Below are 20416 nucleotides of genomic sequence, written 5' to 3' on the forward strand. Positions count from 1 at the left end.
TTTTTAAATGGTTAAGGTGGTAAATTTTATATGTTTTCACCACAAAAAGAAAAGTGCCAAGTGAATTAAATCTGCACCCTAACAACACTACCAAAAACCAAAAGGTACTTTGCTGCAATCTTTGCCTTGATCACAGAGGTCAGAGCAGAAAGCATCCTTTTAAACATGTTTCATCAACAGACAGGTTCACTAAGAAAAGAATTTCTGTATTTTGAGAAAAGACAATCAGGACCAGAACACAGGAGAAATGGGTATAAAGATTAAACTCAGGTAAATTTCCCATTTCTTCAAAGTATCAGTTATCCAGAGACTGTGAACCCTAAACTTCTTTAGGAGGTTTCTGAGTTTCTATCCATTTTTTTTTTTTTTTTTTTTTGTTTAAAAGCACAGCTGAGGTTCAGGGTCCGATGCTCTAATCATCAGTTTTCTTTCACTTTCTGAGTAGAAAGCCAGGAAGGAAGGCAGGGACAGAGATGAAAGGAGCTGGGTGATTTGGGAGAGTTGGAGAGGAAGCTGAAAGAGGAGAACAAGGAGGGTGGGTGGGATCTTCTAGGGGAGAAATGGGGCCAGAGGATCAGACAGCGACAGAGCCACACCGTGAACTGACAGATGAGAATGTGACTGTAGAACAACCCACTGTGGACACGCCTCAAAACTAGAGAGACAGGCGCTAAATAGAAATACTGGTTTTACCTTGACAAGCTCTGCAGAGAGGATGCTCATTAGACACCTGCTGGGGCTGAAAAAATGCCACAGGCCATGGATGCTCTCTGGCAGGGAAATTTGCAGTTGCAAATACTTCTTAACGTTGAAACTAGCAATCAACCAGTTCTGGTAATACAGTTAAGTTTCCCTGTTTCAGGCTCTAAAGACAGTGCTACAAAGTCACATTAGCAGAAGGGCTTGTTTTTGAGGATCAGCAAGAGTTCCTTTCTTTGCTGAATTGTATGTTTCCAATGGTGGTCACGTGCTTCCCATGTGATCAGCCCCATTCTTGATCCTCTGACTGTCTCTTTCTAGCATGTGCTTTGAAACCCAACTTGACTACTTTTTCTCTTTATAGTCAACTACCTTAAAAAAGTTATTTATTTTCAAAGGGTGGAATAATTTTTTTTTTGCCTTTGAGTTATACAAAATAAGCAGATTTTCCAATTTCCTCTTTTTTTTTTTTTAGTTTTTTTTTTTAATTTTTTTTTATTTTTCAGTGGGTTTTGTCATACATTGATATGAATCAGCCATAGAGTTACACGTACTCCCCATCCCGGTCCCCCATCCCACCTCCCTCTCCACCCGATTCCTCTGGGTCTTCCCAGCCCACCAGGCCCCGAGCACTTGACTCATGCCTCCCACCTGGGCTGGTGGTCTGTTTCACCACAGATAATATACATGCTGTTCTTTCGAAACATCCCAACCTCACCTTCTCCCACAGAGTTCAAAAGTCTGTTCTGTACTTCTGTGTCTCTTTTTCTGTTTTGCATATGGGGCCATCATTACCATCTTTCTAAATTCCGTATATATGTGTTAGTATACTGTAATGGTCTTTATCTCTCTGGCTTACTTCATTCTGTATACTAGGCTCCAGTTTCATCCATCTCATTAGAACTGATTCAAATGAATTCTTTTTAACGGCTGAGTAATATTCCATGGTGTATATGTACCACAGCTTCCTTATCCATTCGTCTGCGGATGGGCATCTAGGTTGCTTCCATGTCCTGGCTATTATAAACAGTGCTGCGATGAACATAGGGGTGCACGTGTCTCTTTCAGATCTGGTTTCCTCGGTGTGTATACCCAGAAGTGGTATTGCTGGGTCATATGGCAGTTCTATTTCCAGTTTTTTAAGAAATCTCCACACTGTTTTCCATAGTGGCTGTACTAGTTTGCATTCCCACCAACAATGTAAGAGGGTTCCCTTTTCTCCACCCCCTCTCCAGCATTTATTGCTTGTAGACTTTTGGATAGCAGCCATCCTGACTGGCGTGTAATGGTAATTCTTAAATAGATAAAAAAGCAAGGAGCCAAAAAAGCCAACCCAAACAAACAAAACCTGAAGAAAACTAATGATTTCATTATCACAAATTTAAAGAATAGGTATCTTAGTGGAGACAGCGTAAACTAATGGTGACAAGTGAGGACTCTGGAATAAAATGAAATGGATAGAGTCTCTCTAGATATTTCACCATGACTAAGTTATTTAACTTCTCTGAATTTCCTTTTCCTCCTCTATGAAAAAGAAAGAATAAAGATACTAGTAAATTTTTCCAAAAATGGCACCTGCCATTATCACCTAAGTGTGATTGTCAGACTGTGAAGTTCAGCTATCACATAAATTGATTATCCTTCATTCCAGTGGCTCCTGTGGGGTACCTAATTGCAGGTAACTTATGCAGAAGGAATAGATCATTCATGCAATGTTTAATATTTTATTTCTGGAGCCAGGATGGCTGGAGAGGTGATTGATAAAGACTCAGAAAAGTAGGAGACAATATTTTTTGCTTCTACCACCCTTTTCTTCTGGAGTCAGCCATCCTTCTAAGGAGAATACCTTTCGAAAATTATTCATCTCAGATCATATTGGTTATGCAACGAGCTCTGCTGGGTACTGTCCTTCCAGAATGGAAAGGAAGTTAATGCCCAGCAACTCCTAATCCTATATTATATCCACTGCACACATACTGATGTTGGAGATAAGTTGGATGAGGATGACAACAAGAGAAGAAGAAAGATAGTTTAGGGGAGCAAGTGGGCTTCTATCTACTGGCTGAAGAACTGAGAAAATGCATGAGACAATCTCCAAGTTAATTATGTTTTTCTGGATTAAATGGAAGCAAATGCCAAAGCAGAGATATTTCTGCATATCTTTCCCTGCATGTACCTAGCTGTAGTCCAAGTCCAGGTTCATGCTTCCTCCAGCATCCACCGGGCCATTAACTACTGTCACTTTCTATTAATCACGCATGGTGTCTTTCAAACTGTTGTCTGTTTCCTTTTAAAAATGTCCACAGAACAACAGACACCGAGAACACGCTAAAACTCCCAAGTCTCAATTTAGAGTTCTGCTAGAATTCTCAGTTTATTAATTCCTTCTGACATGGCCCAGATGTCTGTAGAGTAATTAGCAAGAGAACAGGGTTAACGTGGCTGCCTCATGGTGATGCAGATTGTGACGGATGGTTCACTTACAAAAACGAAGCAAGTTCAATTGAGTTTAATCCCGAAGGGGAAGCACCACACTTGCACCCTGTACACATCTGTGCCTATCTCGTCATCATCGTATTTAAGTGGCTACCAGGTACAATACAGTAAGAGATCATCAGCTTTCACATATATATATTTTTTAATCCACTTGGCCCAAGCTCTATGGAAGCAAGATGTACAGATAATGGGTAAAATTCACTCTCTTGGGGAAAGAACAAGGGGAGCCAGAGAGACAAGGCTAACAGAGCAAGAGAATCCTGTAAACGCCAGGCTGTGGCTGAAGTTCTTAATTAGGTAAATAAATTACAGGGCAGTATTTCTTTTTTTAAAAAAATTACTGTCAATCCTTCTTTTATTTTGATTTTTTTTTTAAAGACTTCTGGTGTGGGCCATGTTTAAAGTCTTTACTGTATTTGTTACAATATGACTTCTGTTTTCCATGTTTTGGTTTTTTTGGCCACGAGGCATGTGGGATCTTAGTTCCCCGACCAGGGATCAAACTCACACCCTATGCATTGGAAGGCAAAGTCCCAACCATGGGGCCACCGGGGGAGTCCCTGCTAATTCTTCTTTTAAAATGTCTTATTTACTCATCCATTCTCTCTCTTCCCATTGCCATCAGTTGATCATTTCAGCTTCTGTTTCAACAACTGGAGCAGCCTCTGAAAGCATCTCTCTGCCTCAGATTGCTCGATTTAACTCAACTAGTACTTCTGAAGAATGAGGCACACAGGTGGCTTCCCTGGCTTCTCAGTTCGGCCGTCAACCTTCTCTTCTTCTGGTTCATTTTACACAAGGACCCAGGAATGTATTTTAAAGTCTAGTTTTCACCCCATCACTCACTCCCCAGCTCAAAAACTTCCAAAGGCTCCCCACTGCCTTGGGAATAAAATCTAAATGCTCCCATGGTAGGCAGGCCTAGAAAATCCTCTCTCAACAGAGCCCGAGATGGCCCCTCATCCCAGCTCCGCCTCCTTGTCACTGGCCCGAAGCAGGGCCACCTCGGAGCCTTTCCTCATTCTCTTTTAAGTCCTTCAGGCCTTAAGGGTGGGCTTGAGTTTCATGCTCTTCAGGAGCCTTTTTGTCGGTTTACACCAACAGTAGCTATTCTGGCATTCTACTTCTGAGTATATATTCATAATTGTATATATACATATACATATGTACTGAACTGTCATATTTTGATACCTAGCACAGTATTCTGCCTACAGTTAGGTGTGCTGAATAAATATGTACTACATATAGGAGTTTATTTTTTCAATATTTAAGCTTTCTCAAGGGAACTTTGGCATCTCAGTCTAAAAATGTACATGGACCTTAAAAGTACATAATTTGCTTCTAGAATCAGAATGAGCAATTCTCATACCAGGAATAAGTGAGGAAAAACTCAGAAATGCTTATAAAAATATATGCACATTGCTGAGATATTGAGTTTTTATAATAAGGAAGATAGAAACTCCTTAAAAGGCTTCCTCATTTAATTAATGGCAACCCACTCCAGTACTCTTGCCTGGAAAATCCCATGGACGGAGGAGCCTGATAGGCTACAATCCAGGGAGTCACAAAGAGTCAGACACGACTGAGTGACTTCACTTTCTTTCACTTACAATGTAGCTAACAGAATCACTTTGTGGAGTATTTTAGTAACATGAGGACCAGTTCATAAGACATCAGTGAGGACAAAGAAAAAGTAAACTAGTATTTGATGTTTTTTGTTAGCTAAATGATAGACAGTGGTTATGTTTACAGGGAGGCTTAAGAAGGCTCTTTTCCTTTGTGGTTTTCTCTGCATTTAAATTTGGGAACACTCAAGTGTTACTTCTCTGTTGAACAGTTTAATTGGAAACTTGCTCTTTTGAACCACAAACACTGACTTGGACGGACATGCACTTTGATAGAGGAGCTTGACACAAACTTCTATTTGAATTGCAATCTAATAAGCCTCTGCATCATGCGAGAGACATCCTGCGGCCATGGAAACAACAGCGATTGATTTAGGAATTGGGAAACACAGGGTCTAATTTTGGCTTTACTGCAGAATTCCCACCAGTTCTGGAAAAGTCACTTCTCTTCTTGAACCCCAGTTTTTTAATGATAAAATAAATGGATATTCTTGCACCCTCATTCCAACTTGTGAAAATGTATAGAGATCAACTAGAGACTATTTATAAAAATAGCAAATATATTATAAAAAGGAAATCAATCAGCATCACGTGGGATTATTATCAAGGTTGGAGAAACATCCCCCTGAAATCTTGAACCTCTGATTATACCACAACTTTAAATCACAAAGTGGTACCCAATTCACGTGCTAATGTACAGCGAAGTGCAATTCCACTAAATGCCCAATTTAATAACTGTAGGTGCACTTGTTAACTAACACTGAACAATGAATTTTAAAGTCATTTCAGGTTATTACAAAATATTGAACACAGTCCCCTTGCAATACAGTAAATCTGTGATGCTTATCAAGCTTATCTGTTTTCTGTAGTTTGTATCTGTTAATCCCACTGATAATCTGAAAAAATATATATAACTGAATCATTCTGCCATACACCCGATTTATAACAGTATCATAAATCAACCACGCTTCAATTAAAAAGCAGTCATTTTAGGGCAACATTCCTCTTAAAAGTATTTCCCACAATATTTTGCAAATTACTATCTTTGCTTTTTTTTTTTCTTCCCCAAAGAGAACAGCACAGGTATACACTGTAAAAGAAGAAATACACTGGGCTTCAAATCAAGTGTTTAAAGACAAAATATTGAACGCTTTAGCAAACTCATGATGAAGAGAAGAGGTGCTCCTCTATCTCTACAAAGATTTGGACGGTGAATCTAACCCACCTAGGCGGGCAAACTTTTGACTTGGCCACATCAGTGCCAATATACATACTTGCAACTGCACATGAGTGGAGGCTCTCGGCACGTGGCTGGCAGGTGTATACCGCATGCCTCTGAACACACACACACAAATCCAGGTCACAATGGCGTGTACCAAGACACACACAGAAACACCCACGTGTCCCTCAGGGCGACCTCGCCAAAGGTGCTCAGGTAAGAAGCAAGAAAGGATCCCGTGAAGGGAAGGCAGGACGGCGGGGCCCCCGAGGACGTGCTGACTCACCTGGTAAGTGGTTGCCAATCCTGGCAGTGGGTTTGGGAGGCAGGGCGGGGGGCTGCTTGAGGAGAGAGAGCTGCTTCACGGGGGTGTCCTCGTGGTCTCCGGGGGAAGCAGCAGGTTTTTTGGGGGGCAGGAACAGGACTGGTTTGGCTGAAGGATCTTGGGACAGGAGGGCTGCAGACTCACTGGCAGAGGGACCCTCTTCGGACGCTGGGGGGACAACGACAGGTCACACACGACATTAAACACGCAGTGCGGGGGCTGGCGGCAGCGCGGGGATGGGACAGGCAGCGGCGCGGCCGGGCGCCCGCGGCTCAGGGCTCCCGAACGGCGGGGCGTCCGAGAGGGGACCCGGAGAGCGAGGCAAGCCGGGGCTGAGGTGGGGCACACAGCGGGCAGGCAGAGACAGGAGACGGAGGACCGCAGGGAGCAGGAGGAAGAAAAAGGAAGAGGACGCTTCCTCGAACCATCACAGCGCCATCCCTTCAACCCGGGCGCTTACAGTACACATTCCATGGGCGCGCCAACACGGGACTCACGGGACCATGGCGACAGCCAACACATGGGCAGGTGTAACGGACCAAGGACTAGGAGCCCCTCTGAACCAGACCACCGCCAATGCCGGCATCTCCTTTGGGTGTGTTTGCCCTTTGCTCCTGGGTCTGAGGACTGCCTGGGAGTGGACACTGGGCGGGCGACCCCCACATCCTGGGGTGGCTGCTCCTCCAGGTTCGGAGCCGTCCAAGCTGGGCATCATGTTCAGGGGGCGCTCTATAGTTTCAGGGGCACTGGCTCCTACTGGCTCCTATCCACCTGGACAAGGTGAAGGATGCTCCAAATTAACATCCTTTTTGTTTTCTCTGCTCCTCTCTCCTACCCTAGTCAGAAGCATGGTTTTCTCGTTTGGACTCTGCCCATTCCTCATTGCTTCAGGCCTGCCTCTTCCTCTCCCCCTGGGGGTGGGGGGCAGGACCCAGACCAGCTCTTACCACCCAGTTAAGAGCGGTCCTGGGTGGTAGCAGAGGCCCTCCCTTCAGACTGGCGAAGACTGGAGGAGACTCTACGACTTCCCAAGGGTGACAGATCTCAGTACAACAAATCAAATCTGTCTGACCCCCAAGTCACAAGGAAGACTGAAGAGAAATCTCAATTTACTGCTTTAGTTGGAACAATCTCTCCAGCTGGGAGTGGGGGAGGTTGGGAGGGAAATGCAACTCAGATTCATATTTCCCCCCTCACCATCACTGCTCCAGTAAGAAAGCCTGTACGAGAGTCCTCCCCTGCCTCCTCCTTCCTCCCTAATCCAGGCAGCAGTGTTCCTGGCAGCATCAAAGCCTTGCACATCATCCGCAGGAGAACCAGATTCTCCCCTGGCTCAAGGGACACTGGTGTTACCAGTGCTGGACTCGTTGATGGAGCAGCGCTCGTAGGGTCCCAGAGTGAAGCGGGGCACTGACTCTGAACCGCCAGCACTCCCGCCGCCTGCCTGAGCCCCACGTTGCAGACTTTGCACACGGTGTAGAGAAAGGAAGGACACGGCCTCCCTCCCCAGGCTCCAGATACTCCCAGAGGTCTCTCCCCAGAGGCTTGTCTCCTGATAGCAAGGGCCTCTCCTTATTGGCTCTCGGGAGCACGCCACCATCTGGCTAAAGAGGACCACTCTGCAGTCCTTCTGAGGGACTGAATATTGGCCGCTCGGAGGGCTCTGGACCAAAGAGGGAGTGATGGTCAGATGGCATCGCAAATCATCTGTCAGCAGGATACAACAATCAACGCATCGATTTTATACGGTCAATTGGTACAGTTTGCTAAAGTGATGTAACAGTTAACTGTTATATTGGGGTGAGGATTCAAAGGCATACCAGGGCTTTGTGACCAGGTGACTTAGACAGACATCCTACAGAAGCATGGGGCTCAGCGTTAGCAGAAACAAGTGTTAGAAAACAAAATGATGATGTTTTAAAGCATCTATATTACAAAACAAGACCTATCTTCTTTAAAGAGATTAAGGTCTTAAAAGTGTTTTTAAAGATTGTAGAAAAATACATGGATATTTCCTCCATATTTTTATACTCAGCATGTACTGGGTTGGTCGAAAAGCTTGTTCAAGTTTTCTGTAATGTTTTATGGAAAAACCCACAGGAACTTTTATGATCAACCCAATACTAAACTGGTTATTTTCATCCTCGTTTCCAGGAGATCCTCATGTTCGGGGTGGTTCAAAACAGAAGCCCAAGTCCATCTGGGCTGAAGGCCCCCCACACCGCATGCTGGGGACCAGTTCCATGTCTATGGGGGCATTACCTGTCCCATCCATGATGTCGGCAGGTTGGAGCACCTCGTATGAGCAGGGATCCCTGGGCATCGGGACTGGCTCCATTTCGGACAGGGCGGGCAGAGACAGCTGGCTGGAGCTCAGAGACTGCCCATTTTCCAGGGAGTCATCTTCATTCGATATGGAGAGCTCCCCGTCTGTTGGAGTGAGAAGGAGACCGCAGAGTTAGACACACCTGCCTTGCAGGAAAGGGTGACACTTACAGCCTGCTACCTGAGTCTAGACACTTTTGAACAATCTTCATCAAGACCAGAACATAAAGTCTGCACTCGTTATTTTGCTTTTAAGGCATCGAAACACCAGGGAAACTATTTCCAATGATCTTCAGTAATGTGCCTGTTTTCTCTCCATCTTTCTAATCATCAACAGATGAATGGGTAAAAAAGATGGGCTGTGTGTGTGTATGTATGGAATACATATGGAACTCCATATATATATGGAATATTGTGAAAGTGAAAAGTCACTCAGTCATGTCTGACTCTTTGCAACCCCATGAACTGTTGCCTGCCAGACTCCTCTGTGCATGGAATTTTCCAGGCCAGAATACTGGAGTGGGTAACCAGTCCCTTCTCCAGGGGATCTTCCCAACCCAGGGATCGAACCCAGATCTCCTGCATTACAGGCAGATTCTTTACTGTCTGAACCACCAGGGAAGCCCATACGGAATATTACTCAGCCATAAAAAGAATGAGGGAATGCCATACACAGTAACATGGATGAACCTAGAAATCATCATACTGAGTGCAGCAAGCCAGACCGGGAAAGACAAGCATCATATGATATTGCTTATGTGGAATTAAAAAGAAAAAGATACGAATGACCTTGCTTACAAAACAGAGACTCAGACATAGAATGCAAACTTATCATTACCAAAGGGGAAAGGGAGCAAGGAGGGATACATTAGGAGGTTAGTATTAACATATACATTCTACTATATATAAAATATATAAATAACAAACAAGAACCTACAGTTTAGCACAGGCAACTATATTTTTGTAGTAAACTATAAGGGAAAAAAATCTGAAAAAGAATATATATATACACACACACACACACATATATGTATAACTGAATCACTGTGCTATATATCTGAAACTTAACACAATATTGTTAATCAACTATATTTTAATCTTTTAAAATTTAAAAACATTTACAAAATTTTTAACATTTTAAAAATGTTAAAAAAAAATCATCTACCATGTTTTATACTTGTTTTTTAAACAAAAATGAAAATCAAATTTTGCTCATAATTTTTGAAAACCTGGAAACACTGAGCAGGACCCAGAGATGGAAAACGAGGTCAGGAATTCCTACTTCGGGGAGCAAAAGCTTTCAAGCACTCAACAAGCATGGGGACCTGGAACGTCACAGCCCGAGGAAAGCCTCACCCTGTCTTCTCAGCCCCTCTGCCCACACCCAATCTCTCCAAGTAGACACACGTTTAGGGGGCTCTGGGCTCCAGCGGCCCAGAGATGCTGGGAGGTGCCAGGATTCTTCTGGTCCCACCAGTGATCCTGCCGGGCAGGGTACCACTTTGATCTTGTCAAAGCTCAGCAAGACAAGGAGCAGCCAGTTAACACCACGGTGGAGGATCAAAGGATCCTACACAACGGCCGTTTGTCAAATCAAACTCCCTGGGTGCGATTTCCTCCTAGCCCAGGGGAGTCCTAGATAGCTAGACATTAAAGTCAAATTAATTTTTAAAGAGGACTGAAAGTTGTTCCAGCCAGATGAATAGATATCCAGATGAAAGGCTCTAAGTTATGTTTGGGCAGAAACACACAGAAACCAGCAAAGCAATTACCTGCCTTACAACGAGAAGATAGATGATTTACTTGAAGAAATACAACAGTGAAATGACTCCATGGTTAATCATGGATAAATAAGCCTTTCCTTTTGCTGTGTTCCTCCCAAGGCTTTAATTTTATACACAATGATGATACGGCAGCAAAAGATTCCTCTACCCACCCTCTTTCCTCCTCATTTAGAACGGGTTTGATGAAACGCATGCTCAACAGAGCAATTTATAAACTGATAGGTTTTAGGCAGCATATGGTTCAAGGACATGTGATATTTGACCTGGAATTTTATACACATAGAAAAGAAAATATAATGGACACCAGAAAGTCACTTGAAGCAGACAATTTAAAGCACTAATTTTTGAAGACTGTGGGTTTATTTTTTCTTTCTTTTCACTTGGCCTTTAAAAAAATTTATTTTAATTGGGTTTTTGTTTGTTGTTGGTCATGTTGCTTAGCATGTGTGATGTTAGTTCTCCAACCAGGGATGGAACCCACGCCCCCTGCAGTGGAAGTGCAGAGTCCTAGCTCCTAGACGGCCAGGAGAGCCCCTCACATGGCCTTTTTACATGTCTCCAGTGGAAGCAGTAGTCACTATAATCATGATTAACAATATGACTATGCCTTCTCATTCCTAAGAGAAGAGCAGACTGCCAGGTCAAGGCTATGGGTCAGCTGAACGGAGAGTGCCCAGGATGGGAAGAGCCACGGTTGTGAGTGATAATGCAGCATCATCCCACGACGGACAGTCCCGGGGCCTTTACTTTGGCGTGTTCACACTGACAACGTGGGAAGCAGCTCTGCTTCAGGTTCCCCGCTGGTGGAATAGTGATGGAATTGCCGTCAGGCTTACTGCGTCTCTGGGAAACCATTCTGATCTTGGATGTTCCCAGTATAGTAAAAGTACTGGCTTACAACGGCCAGAGGAGGAGGGGTTTCTGGGTTGTTGCCATGTTTTGCTGCTTTGGGGCAAAGATGTGATGGAATGACCGCTATATATTTTAGCTCCTTATGTCTAAGAACTGTAGATGCAACATTAGGGGGAAGAAAAGATAGAACAGCAGTAGCATTAGGGTTTTGGTGGTTACAGAGAAGCAGTATTACTCACTCCTCTTGGGACATATTAACTCTCAGAAAATTTAGCTCCCTATGGATTAATAAGTACCTTTGGTAAATCACAAAGGCCCGAATCATTTGGGAGAGGAAACAATTTGGTGAATTCCACAATTGCAACTTCTAAATACACATCTCATTAAAAAACGAAATTAGAAAGAAGGAGAAATATGACATGAATCATATCTCTACTCTAACAGAAAAGTTCTTTTGCATACATAGTTGTATGTGTCAAATTTTATTTTGTCTTGTTTTTTAAAAAATTTTATAAGCATATATTTGCATGGTTATAAGCATAAATTTGCATAGTTATCATGTTAATGATTATATTTATCTCTCTGTGGTGGGTCACAAAGGGGTTTCCAATGTTTTATGCTATTATGAAAACAAATCTCTGCTGATTACCTTCCTGTATAAAATCTTCTCTGCCATTAGAATTCTCCCCCTTTAGAAGACAGTCCAATAAAGACATTTATGTGTATTAATATTTTAAGGTCTACTGACACAGACCTGGATATTGTGAAATTGTTTTTCTATAGGGCTTGTCAATTTACACAGCAGCAATGTACAGACCACACAGATTTCTGGGCTTTTGGTCATTTCTTCAATATCAACATTGATAACCATGTTTTATCTACCTACATACCTATTTACCTACATATATATGCACATATCTGGTAGAAATAAATTAAAACCATGCAATAAGTACACATTCATTATTGATATCACTTATGACTAAGACAATGACAAAAATGAAACCTGATTTGGATTCATATAACATGGGGATTAAAAAAGATGCTGCTGTTAAAGTAGCTGTTATTTTTTAAATTCTTATGATGTTTTCATATGTACACAAAAGTAGAATCATGAATGTAACGAACTCCATGTACTCATCATCAAGCTATGAGGAATTAGCTGGGAATTCCTAAAGCTTAGTAACTTCAAGTTTGATTCATCTAAAGACTAACTTATTGATGTACAGTTGAGTCATAATATTGTATTAATTTCTACTGTAAAGTGATTCAGTTACTATATATAATATATATACACACATATGCATACACACACACACACGGATGTGTGTATATATACACACACACACACGTATATATATACACATACACAGGTATATATACACACACATTCTTTTTTCATATTCTTTTCCATTATGGTTTAGCACAGAATACTCAGTATAGTTCCCTATGCTATTATACAGTAGGACCCTGTCATCTACCCACCCTAAATATAATAGCTTGTATCTCTGAAGACTGTTTAGGCTCTCCAAGTCTTTTTACTATTTACCAGTTCTGTTATCAGCACATTACTAGCATTTTAAAAATAAGCATCAATAGAAAAAACTGTTTTCCCTCCCAGGAAGCATTTAACTCTCCTGAATAAAATGAGTCTTACAGAATATTTCTACTTTCATCTATCAAGATCATCACAGTCTCTTGGGAATTTTACTCTTTTTGATGCAATGGTAAATGGAATTGCTTCCTGAATGTCTCTTTCTGATCGTTCATTGCACAGTCTCTTGTTACTATGAACGAGCAAAGGCTCATAGAGTACTGGAAATCATTTTGATGTTCTACATGATCGTCTAAAATTATCTGCAACAATGGTTTTCAGAATGGTACAATCACCTCCAGGCATTAGGACATTTCCACACTTTATTTCCTAGTAAAGTGTGGAAAGGAGGAAGGGAGAAGGGAGAAGGCAGGAGGAGGCCAGACAGGTTTAAGGCAGTGGTTCTCAAACTTTCACGGGCATCGCAATTTCCTGGCGGGCAGTAAAAACACAGGTGACAGGGCCTTACTCCCAGAGTCTCTGACCCAGGAGGTCTGGCACGGAACTGAGAATACGCGTGTCTGATAAATTCTTGGGTGATGCCAAAGCTGCTTTTGCTTGTCAGGGTTCCACACTTTGAGAACTACTGGACTGGAGGGAAGGAACTGGACAAGCAAGAGAACCCAGAACAGCACAGAGCCTTTTCATGACGAGGTCTAGGGTGGGAAGTGTCGTTCATGGGGCTAACACGGAACAGAGGCGGCTGGCTTAAATCTCAAAGAGAAGGTGGGAGGCCGCGTGGTCTAAGCCTGGGTTACGAACTTGTCACGAAGGGCGGTGGGCCTGGAGAGAGCACCAGGGTGGGGGAGAAAAGTAAGGCCGAGCCAGGTGCAGACATGCCCAACGCAGGCGCGTCCGGTCACAGAGGCGCAGAGGAAAGAATGCAGGCGTGAGTGCACGTCAAAGGCACGGCCAATGATGAGACGTACTGAGCAGGAACTGAGATGGAGACCTGGCCGTGGGCATGGGGCCAGTCACTGCCTTCTCTTCCTTGTGGGGCACAAGCAATGAAGACGCTGCTAAGTCAGGCTTCCACCAAGTTAAGGAGAGTGAGGGGAGAGGTGAGAGGGAATGAATTCATTCCACTGACACACACCTACTGAGGAAACCCTGTCGTTAACAACGCGGGATCACACCCACCAAGCCTCACTAAGGGATCTGCTATGAGCTGCGTGGGGTACCTGGGGAAACCACTGTGAGGGCAGCTGCCTCCGAAGGCCTGGAGCTGAACCACGTTCTGCCCTGCCCCTCCTGCCACAGGCCAGGCATTGTGCTAGATGCTAAGGAGGCAGCAGACATGCCCTGGGGAAGGAAGCAAGACGGGTGCAGCAATGCAGACAGGGAGGAATCGGTGTAAGCGAGCTGGGACGAGGGAGGAGGAAAAGCAGCAAGCATGAGAAGTTAAGCCCTGAGAAACAGAAGAAGAAAAATAAGAGGTGAAGGAAGGGAGTGGATGTGTGTTCGGAACAGATGGAGATTCACCTCTTGTCTTGCATAAACGTTTTTTTAATGTTCTGACAGTACAACCTACTGGATGGTCAAAAGGTTCATTCGGGTTTTCCCATAAGATGGTATGAGAAACTGGGGTGAACTCTGTGGCTAACCCAATATATAAAAGCTGTGCTCCGGAGAGTCGGCTTGAAAGATGTATTTAAAAATATATTTTTTGTTCTAAGTCAGTTTATTTAGGAATGACATCTACCTATAACCGGATGTCACCAATGCGACGATATTCCAAAAAACTTTGTTTTGTAATTATTGTTTGTTTTGCTTTAAGATACCCTCTGGTTTTAGGGTGATTGACACATATATACTCACAGACATATTTATTTATTTAGGGTGCATAAGGAGGAAGCCAAAATAGTGTTAACTTACTCATAAATTTTTAGGCTTTTAATTTGCAAAATAAAACACTGTACAACCAGTATAAGGGAGAGAAACCGGCATGATGGGGAAATATGAACCAAACATAGCTAATAAAAGAATGGCTATTCCAAGTATGCAGAGCATTTGTACAAATAAATAAAAATTAAGTTCCAGGTGCCACTTGTGAAACGCACAGCCTGGCTGGGAACGAAAGAAATGCAAGTTGAAATGACTCTGTGGGTGGTGCTGAACCCCTAACCATGTGCGTGAAACAATGTCAAGTGCAAAGCCAGAGTGGAGAACAAGAGGCGCAGGTAGATTACAACGCCCTCAGGAGGAAATATGCAGGCACGTCGGCAAGTTCTAAGGTGAACTCGGCAGGATATGAGTAGAGCTTAATGGTCATTAATTTTTGTTTCCAAATGGAGATGCTTACATGTACAAAAAATATAACAAACACTGGCATGCTGCTTTGTTCAGTTAAATGAAAACCTAATAATTTTTGTTGGAGGGGAAAACCCCTTCCCTACTCCTCAGGTTTCTTGAATAGCTATTTTCTCTGAGCCCAACTGTTTACCCTTTCTCCACCGTTACTGTATTGATAGGATGCAAATTCTGAATAAAAGACTTGCAGTAGAGAAGAACAATGAACGTCATGAAATCATCGTTATATTGATGCTTCCACTAGAGGGAAAAATGATTATGTAAGTGAAGCACCCTGTGAGAATTTTAGACTGAAAACATTAGGAAGTTTTAGCTACGTTGCATCCCCGTTGGTAATGCAATGTGTAGAATTCACACATGCAGACCTATGAAAATTCAAATGCGTTTTAATTTACTGAAAATCACCAACATTTATAATTAGAGCAAAAAGTGCAGCCACCTATGTTAAGGCAAATAACCATCTTTGTAAAGACATGGAAGAAGAGTTTTTTCCCTTTGAGAGAGAACTGCTGTTGTAGCTTTCAATACATGTCCTTTGACCAAAAAGGGCATCTCGGCTGAGTGGCTGATGCGGACCCCATAGAACTGAAGGTGTTTTCCCAACAAGTGTCACTGGTGATGGGGAGATATGAAACAAGGACTTCATCTGATGTCTTTTTTCTTTCTTTCTTTCTTTCTTGACGTTGATACCCTTTTTCCATTAGAGTAGGAAAAAAAGTTCACCCACTAAGGGGGCAGAGCCACTCTAAGTAACCCACATAGGTGTCATTTCCACAACAATATAGACAGCTTTGAAAAGCTTCTGTTAACCCCAGTAATCTTCTAAATCACTGTCCTCAAAGCCACTGGCTGCTCTCATTGTCAGCCAAGTGATGAGCCTATCAACTGCAGCTCTAAGGATTTCACTGAAAGATGAAAAGCTCTCAATCTGAGTTGGAAATGGCTCCCTGGTCATTGGAGTTTGCTTGAATTCAAGGAGTTGAATATCATCATGTAGAATTTTAAACATATAGTGAAAGCAAGACATTTCTATTAACACTGCAGATTTACTAACAATACTTAATGTTTCTGAATCTCAGGCATTGAAAAAGACCAGCTGAGAGTCTTATGCACAAAAACTAAAACTACAGTGTGTATGAGTGTCTCTAATGTCTGGTACCTTTTCCTTTCCAGGGAATAAAAGTCATTGTCAGTGTGTGATCGTGTGTCTAAAAGTATCTATGTGCCACCAGAATTGTGAGCAGACATTGCAGGACTTTGTAGGATCACTAAACCTATATTTTCAGAATCCACACGTCAGAGATTCTTCTAGTTTATCTTTCATGTCTATTTGTTTCACTTCTATCCAGAAGTCTTTGGATTCTTAAGACTAGTTTATACAGAAGAACAAATGTGCAAGAGGCATGAGGTTTCTCTGCGTCTGATACAGGCATCTCGGTAACTCAACAGATTTCGACCCTAATAGCTTGAAAACCTACACAAGACGGATTTCAATCTCAGAATGTAACTGATTTCAATCTCAGAATCCAACTGTAATTGATACTGAGATTGGATGATTTTAAACACAGAATGGAATGGTCCATGTTTTCCTGCTTGGAGAATCACCTTACTTTTTTTTAAAAAATAGCTGCTATTGTTCTGGACTTAATACCCTATTTTGATGCTAATATTTCCCATCTTGTATAGAGGACTTTGCCGAAAACCCTGAAGTGTGTGAGCTGCAGTGACTTCCTATCACAAAAGTGGCCTGGCTAAAACAAGTGCGTAGCTTGTTTCAGTTGCACTTCCCTGTATGGATTTATCAGCATTTTCTGCTTTTCACTGGACCGCACGGTCAGCAAACCACAGCTCACATGGCTTCTTTCGGTGGCTTCCTCATTGCAAACACCTCCTCGTATCACACCATGGTGCCTGTCTCCCAGAGGTGTTTCCTTCATCTGCCTGAGTACAGTTATGCCTCCTCAGCGGTCTTTATACCCGAGCCCATCGGTTCTTACATCATCTATCCAGATGAGGTATGATGGTTCTGACCATTATTTCCAGATAACGACTCTTGACTCCAAGGTTTGCAACAGAAAGAGGATTTACCATCTTGCTATTCCTGGGCATTCTGATATCAAAAATGCAACTGGGGCAGAGACTGAATATAAAATAAATGGATGACACAGTTTCTCTCCTATGCTATTACACAAGAGTGGAACTCTCACAGAATCATATTTCGCTGTGCAGTGGGCCCTTCACAGTTAATAGAGAATCCAAGATTTTAAAAAAAAAAAAAATCTTTAACGGCTAGAGTAGGAGAAGGAAAGTCATAGGGACTGGTCACTGCAAAATTTAAGCAGTTCTGTGGAGCTGCTCTCCAACATATGGTTACAGTTTAAGTTTGTTAAAACTAAACAAAACTTAAAACACAGTTCCTCAGTCAGCCTAACCACATCTGAAGTGCTCGAGAACCACACAGGGCTGATGGCTGCAATGTTGGCTGGCGAAGATGATGGAACGTTCCTGTTATTGCTGAAAATTCTACTGGACAGCCCCGCTCAAAATAGACTTAAAACTCACAATAATGGGCCTAATGAATATGCAAAAATGAACCCATTTCTGGAACTGGGAGATTCAGATGACTTTGCTGACCTGGTCCACATCACAACAAATGGTCAGTTCAGTGGATAATATTTGCTTCAAAGAAGCTGCAGAGGTAAGGAGGAGGGGGCACAAGGAAGAAAGATGTCTCGGGCACGTGTGGATGGTGGGACCCAGACAGCCGCAAGACACAGCTCCAGAAGTGGGCGTGGCCTGTGGAGGGGCCCCGAAGCCTCCTGGTAGAATCTCAGCTCTTCTGGGGGGAAGCAGAGAGCCTAGACTTGGGTGAAGGGGAACCGGGAAAGGGAGACAGGCACCAAAAAACAGCAGAGGACAAGTCCAGGTCACACGTCTGGTGGAGACCCTCGCTGACGTTTACTGAGCACTTTCTCTGGGCAGAAAAGGCCATAAAGCCCAAACTGGATGATGTCCCCTGATCCCCCAGCAACCCTCAGACAGGACAAGCAAGGGCAGAGAGGAGTTGAAGAGTACGCATCCGGGGGTGGCCCCAGAGGCTCCAGGAGGACCAGCTGCCTGGTAACAGGCTGTCTTCAAGCAAGCAGGCTGGAGGCTGGGAGCAACAGGAGAGGATGAAAGGCAAGCATGGCTTTGCTGGCTGGAGCCAACTAGGATCCTGGTGGTTCATTCAAGCAGAAAGCAGACTCCAGGGAGATAAGAAGCTGTCCTGTACCTTCCACAGACAGAAGATGAAGGGAGCTGGGACCAGCGCTTAGGGCTCCGAGGAGAATGTGGTTGTTTTACTGATATTTATGTGGGGCTTAAGGCTTCAATATACCTACAATGCAGGAGTCCTGGGTTTGATCCCTGGGTCGGGAAGATCCCCTAGAGAAGGGAGTGGCTGCCCACTCCAGTACTGTTGTCTGGAGAATTCCATGAATTGCCTGGTGGGCAACCGTCCATAGGATGGCAAAGAGTCAGACACGACTGAGCGACTAACACCTTCACTTAAGGCGTCAGTGTCCCACCAACTTGTCTAACTCTATGTGAGCCCTAGGCAAATGTATGAAGTCAGGAAAGTTTTTCTAAGTGTGACTAGCGTCCCTTCTCTTAGCTGTTACCTTCCAGGGTGTGACCCGTCTCCTCATTACAAATGTCAGTTCAGGTCAGCGGCTGTGACGTGATCGGGCGTCAGAAGTGGGCAGGGATGCTCGTCCCGCCCAGGGTACCCTGCCCTGCCCTGGTTTCATCGGCGGGGTCTAGGACAGGCAGTTGGAAGGGCGGTATTGTGGTGGGTCTGCCAAGGATAACATATACTAGGCAGCAGCTCTTGGGAGCTAACTGTACTTATGACCCACTGGCTTATGGAAACATCTGTCAAAATTAGGGGAAAAGGTAAGTAGTTATGTCTTAAGAATTCTGGTCAATGAGAAATGTGGGTAATTCTGGAGAACCCTGGGGCAAGGTTTTCTCGCTCTTAGAAAGCAACACCAAGACGGGAAACAGGCTTGCCTCTCCCCTCGGGATGTTGTGTCTGCAGGTAAAGCCGGAACCACTGCGGCCACCTTGTTACCATGAGGGGTTAGAGCCTGAGGATGGCATCCTTTTGCCAGGTTATTGAGTCACTGAACTAACCAGTCCTGAGGCTGCCCCACCACTGGATTTTATGATGTGAGATTCATTCACTCACTCACTCACTCATTTATGCAATAAATATTAAATGAGCACTGACTAAATGCCAAGCATTGCTCAAAAGACATGTGGGATACTTCAGAGGATAAAAGACAGGAAGATCTTTGACCTAAATTTTCTCACTAGTTTAGCCTCCTTGAATTGAGTTTTTTGTTTTCTGAAACTAATGGTTTAAGAACCACTAGTTCTTAAGAACCACTTTAACTTACACCCTGACGACTGCACACTGGCTTCACAGGGAACGAAAGAGCCTACTATTAACAGCATAAAAATAATCAAAAGGACATGCCTTATCTTATGTGATGCGTCTGTAATCGACGCTGTGGAATCATTTTTCTCCCTAACTTAAACCACTGTCTCTTGGTTGTCATAATGCTACACATTTCTGGCTTACTTCCTATTTCTCCGTCCACTTCTTAGTTCTTGAGTGCTTTCTTATTCCAAGATCATTTTGTTTTAACTTCCAGATCATTCAGTGCTGGAGTACCGAGGGGTTTTCTATCAGAGACGCTTACTTTCTCATGCTCCATCTTCTCTGAGAAATACCATCAATCCACATGTCTTCAAGACCATGTATCCACAGACCGTTCCAAACCTGCAATCTCCAATCCAGCTCTCCCTCTTGAGTTTCAAATCCGTACAGTGAAACTCTGCTTAGACATCTGGGTATCTCACTCAGCGGTCAAACCATCGTGATATTCCATTCTCTATACTTGCTTCTCTTACCTCCCCAGCTTAGGAGACAGGCAACTGTCCTTCGTACCTGTCCACCAAGACTCCAAGCCAGAGTCCTGAGTGTCAGCCATGCCTTCACCCTCCCCTTCACTGCCCAACCTAAGCAGTCACAGGCCCTCCTGACTCCATCTCCTGTAATTCTCCAGTCTCTCCCCTCCCCTCTCCCACTCCTACGACCCTCATTCCTGCCCACCTGCCATCACGTCATCTGAATCCCAGCCA

General features: G+C 43.6%; 1 protein-coding gene across 12 annotated transcripts in view; it reads right to left on the reverse strand.

Annotated features, from left to right (window-relative positions):
* PHACTR1 (phosphatase and actin regulator 1) overlaps positions 1 to 20416 on the reverse strand; it is a 521359-nt gene that overhangs the window by 58501 nt on the left and 442442 nt on the right. For 10 of the 12 annotated variants that reach the window (XM_065912772.1, XM_065912773.1, XM_065912770.1 and 7 more), the window contains 2 exons: positions 8627 to 8794; positions 6326 to 6532 (listed from right to left, as the gene is read on the reverse strand). In XM_065912772.1, the coding sequence (XP_065768844.1) occupies positions 6326 to 6532; positions 8627 to 8794 (375 nt within the window). The remainder of the gene's footprint in view (positions 1 to 6325; positions 6533 to 8626; positions 8795 to 20416) is intronic. The other 2 variants (XM_065912777.1, XM_065912776.1) reach the window with 1 other exon arrangement.

Source organism: Muntiacus reevesi, chromosome 20 (genome assembly GCF_963930625.1).
Source record: "Muntiacus reevesi chromosome 20, mMunRee1.1, whole genome shotgun sequence".
NCBI classification, from domain to species: domain Eukaryota; kingdom Metazoa; phylum Chordata; class Mammalia; order Artiodactyla; family Cervidae; genus Muntiacus; species Muntiacus reevesi.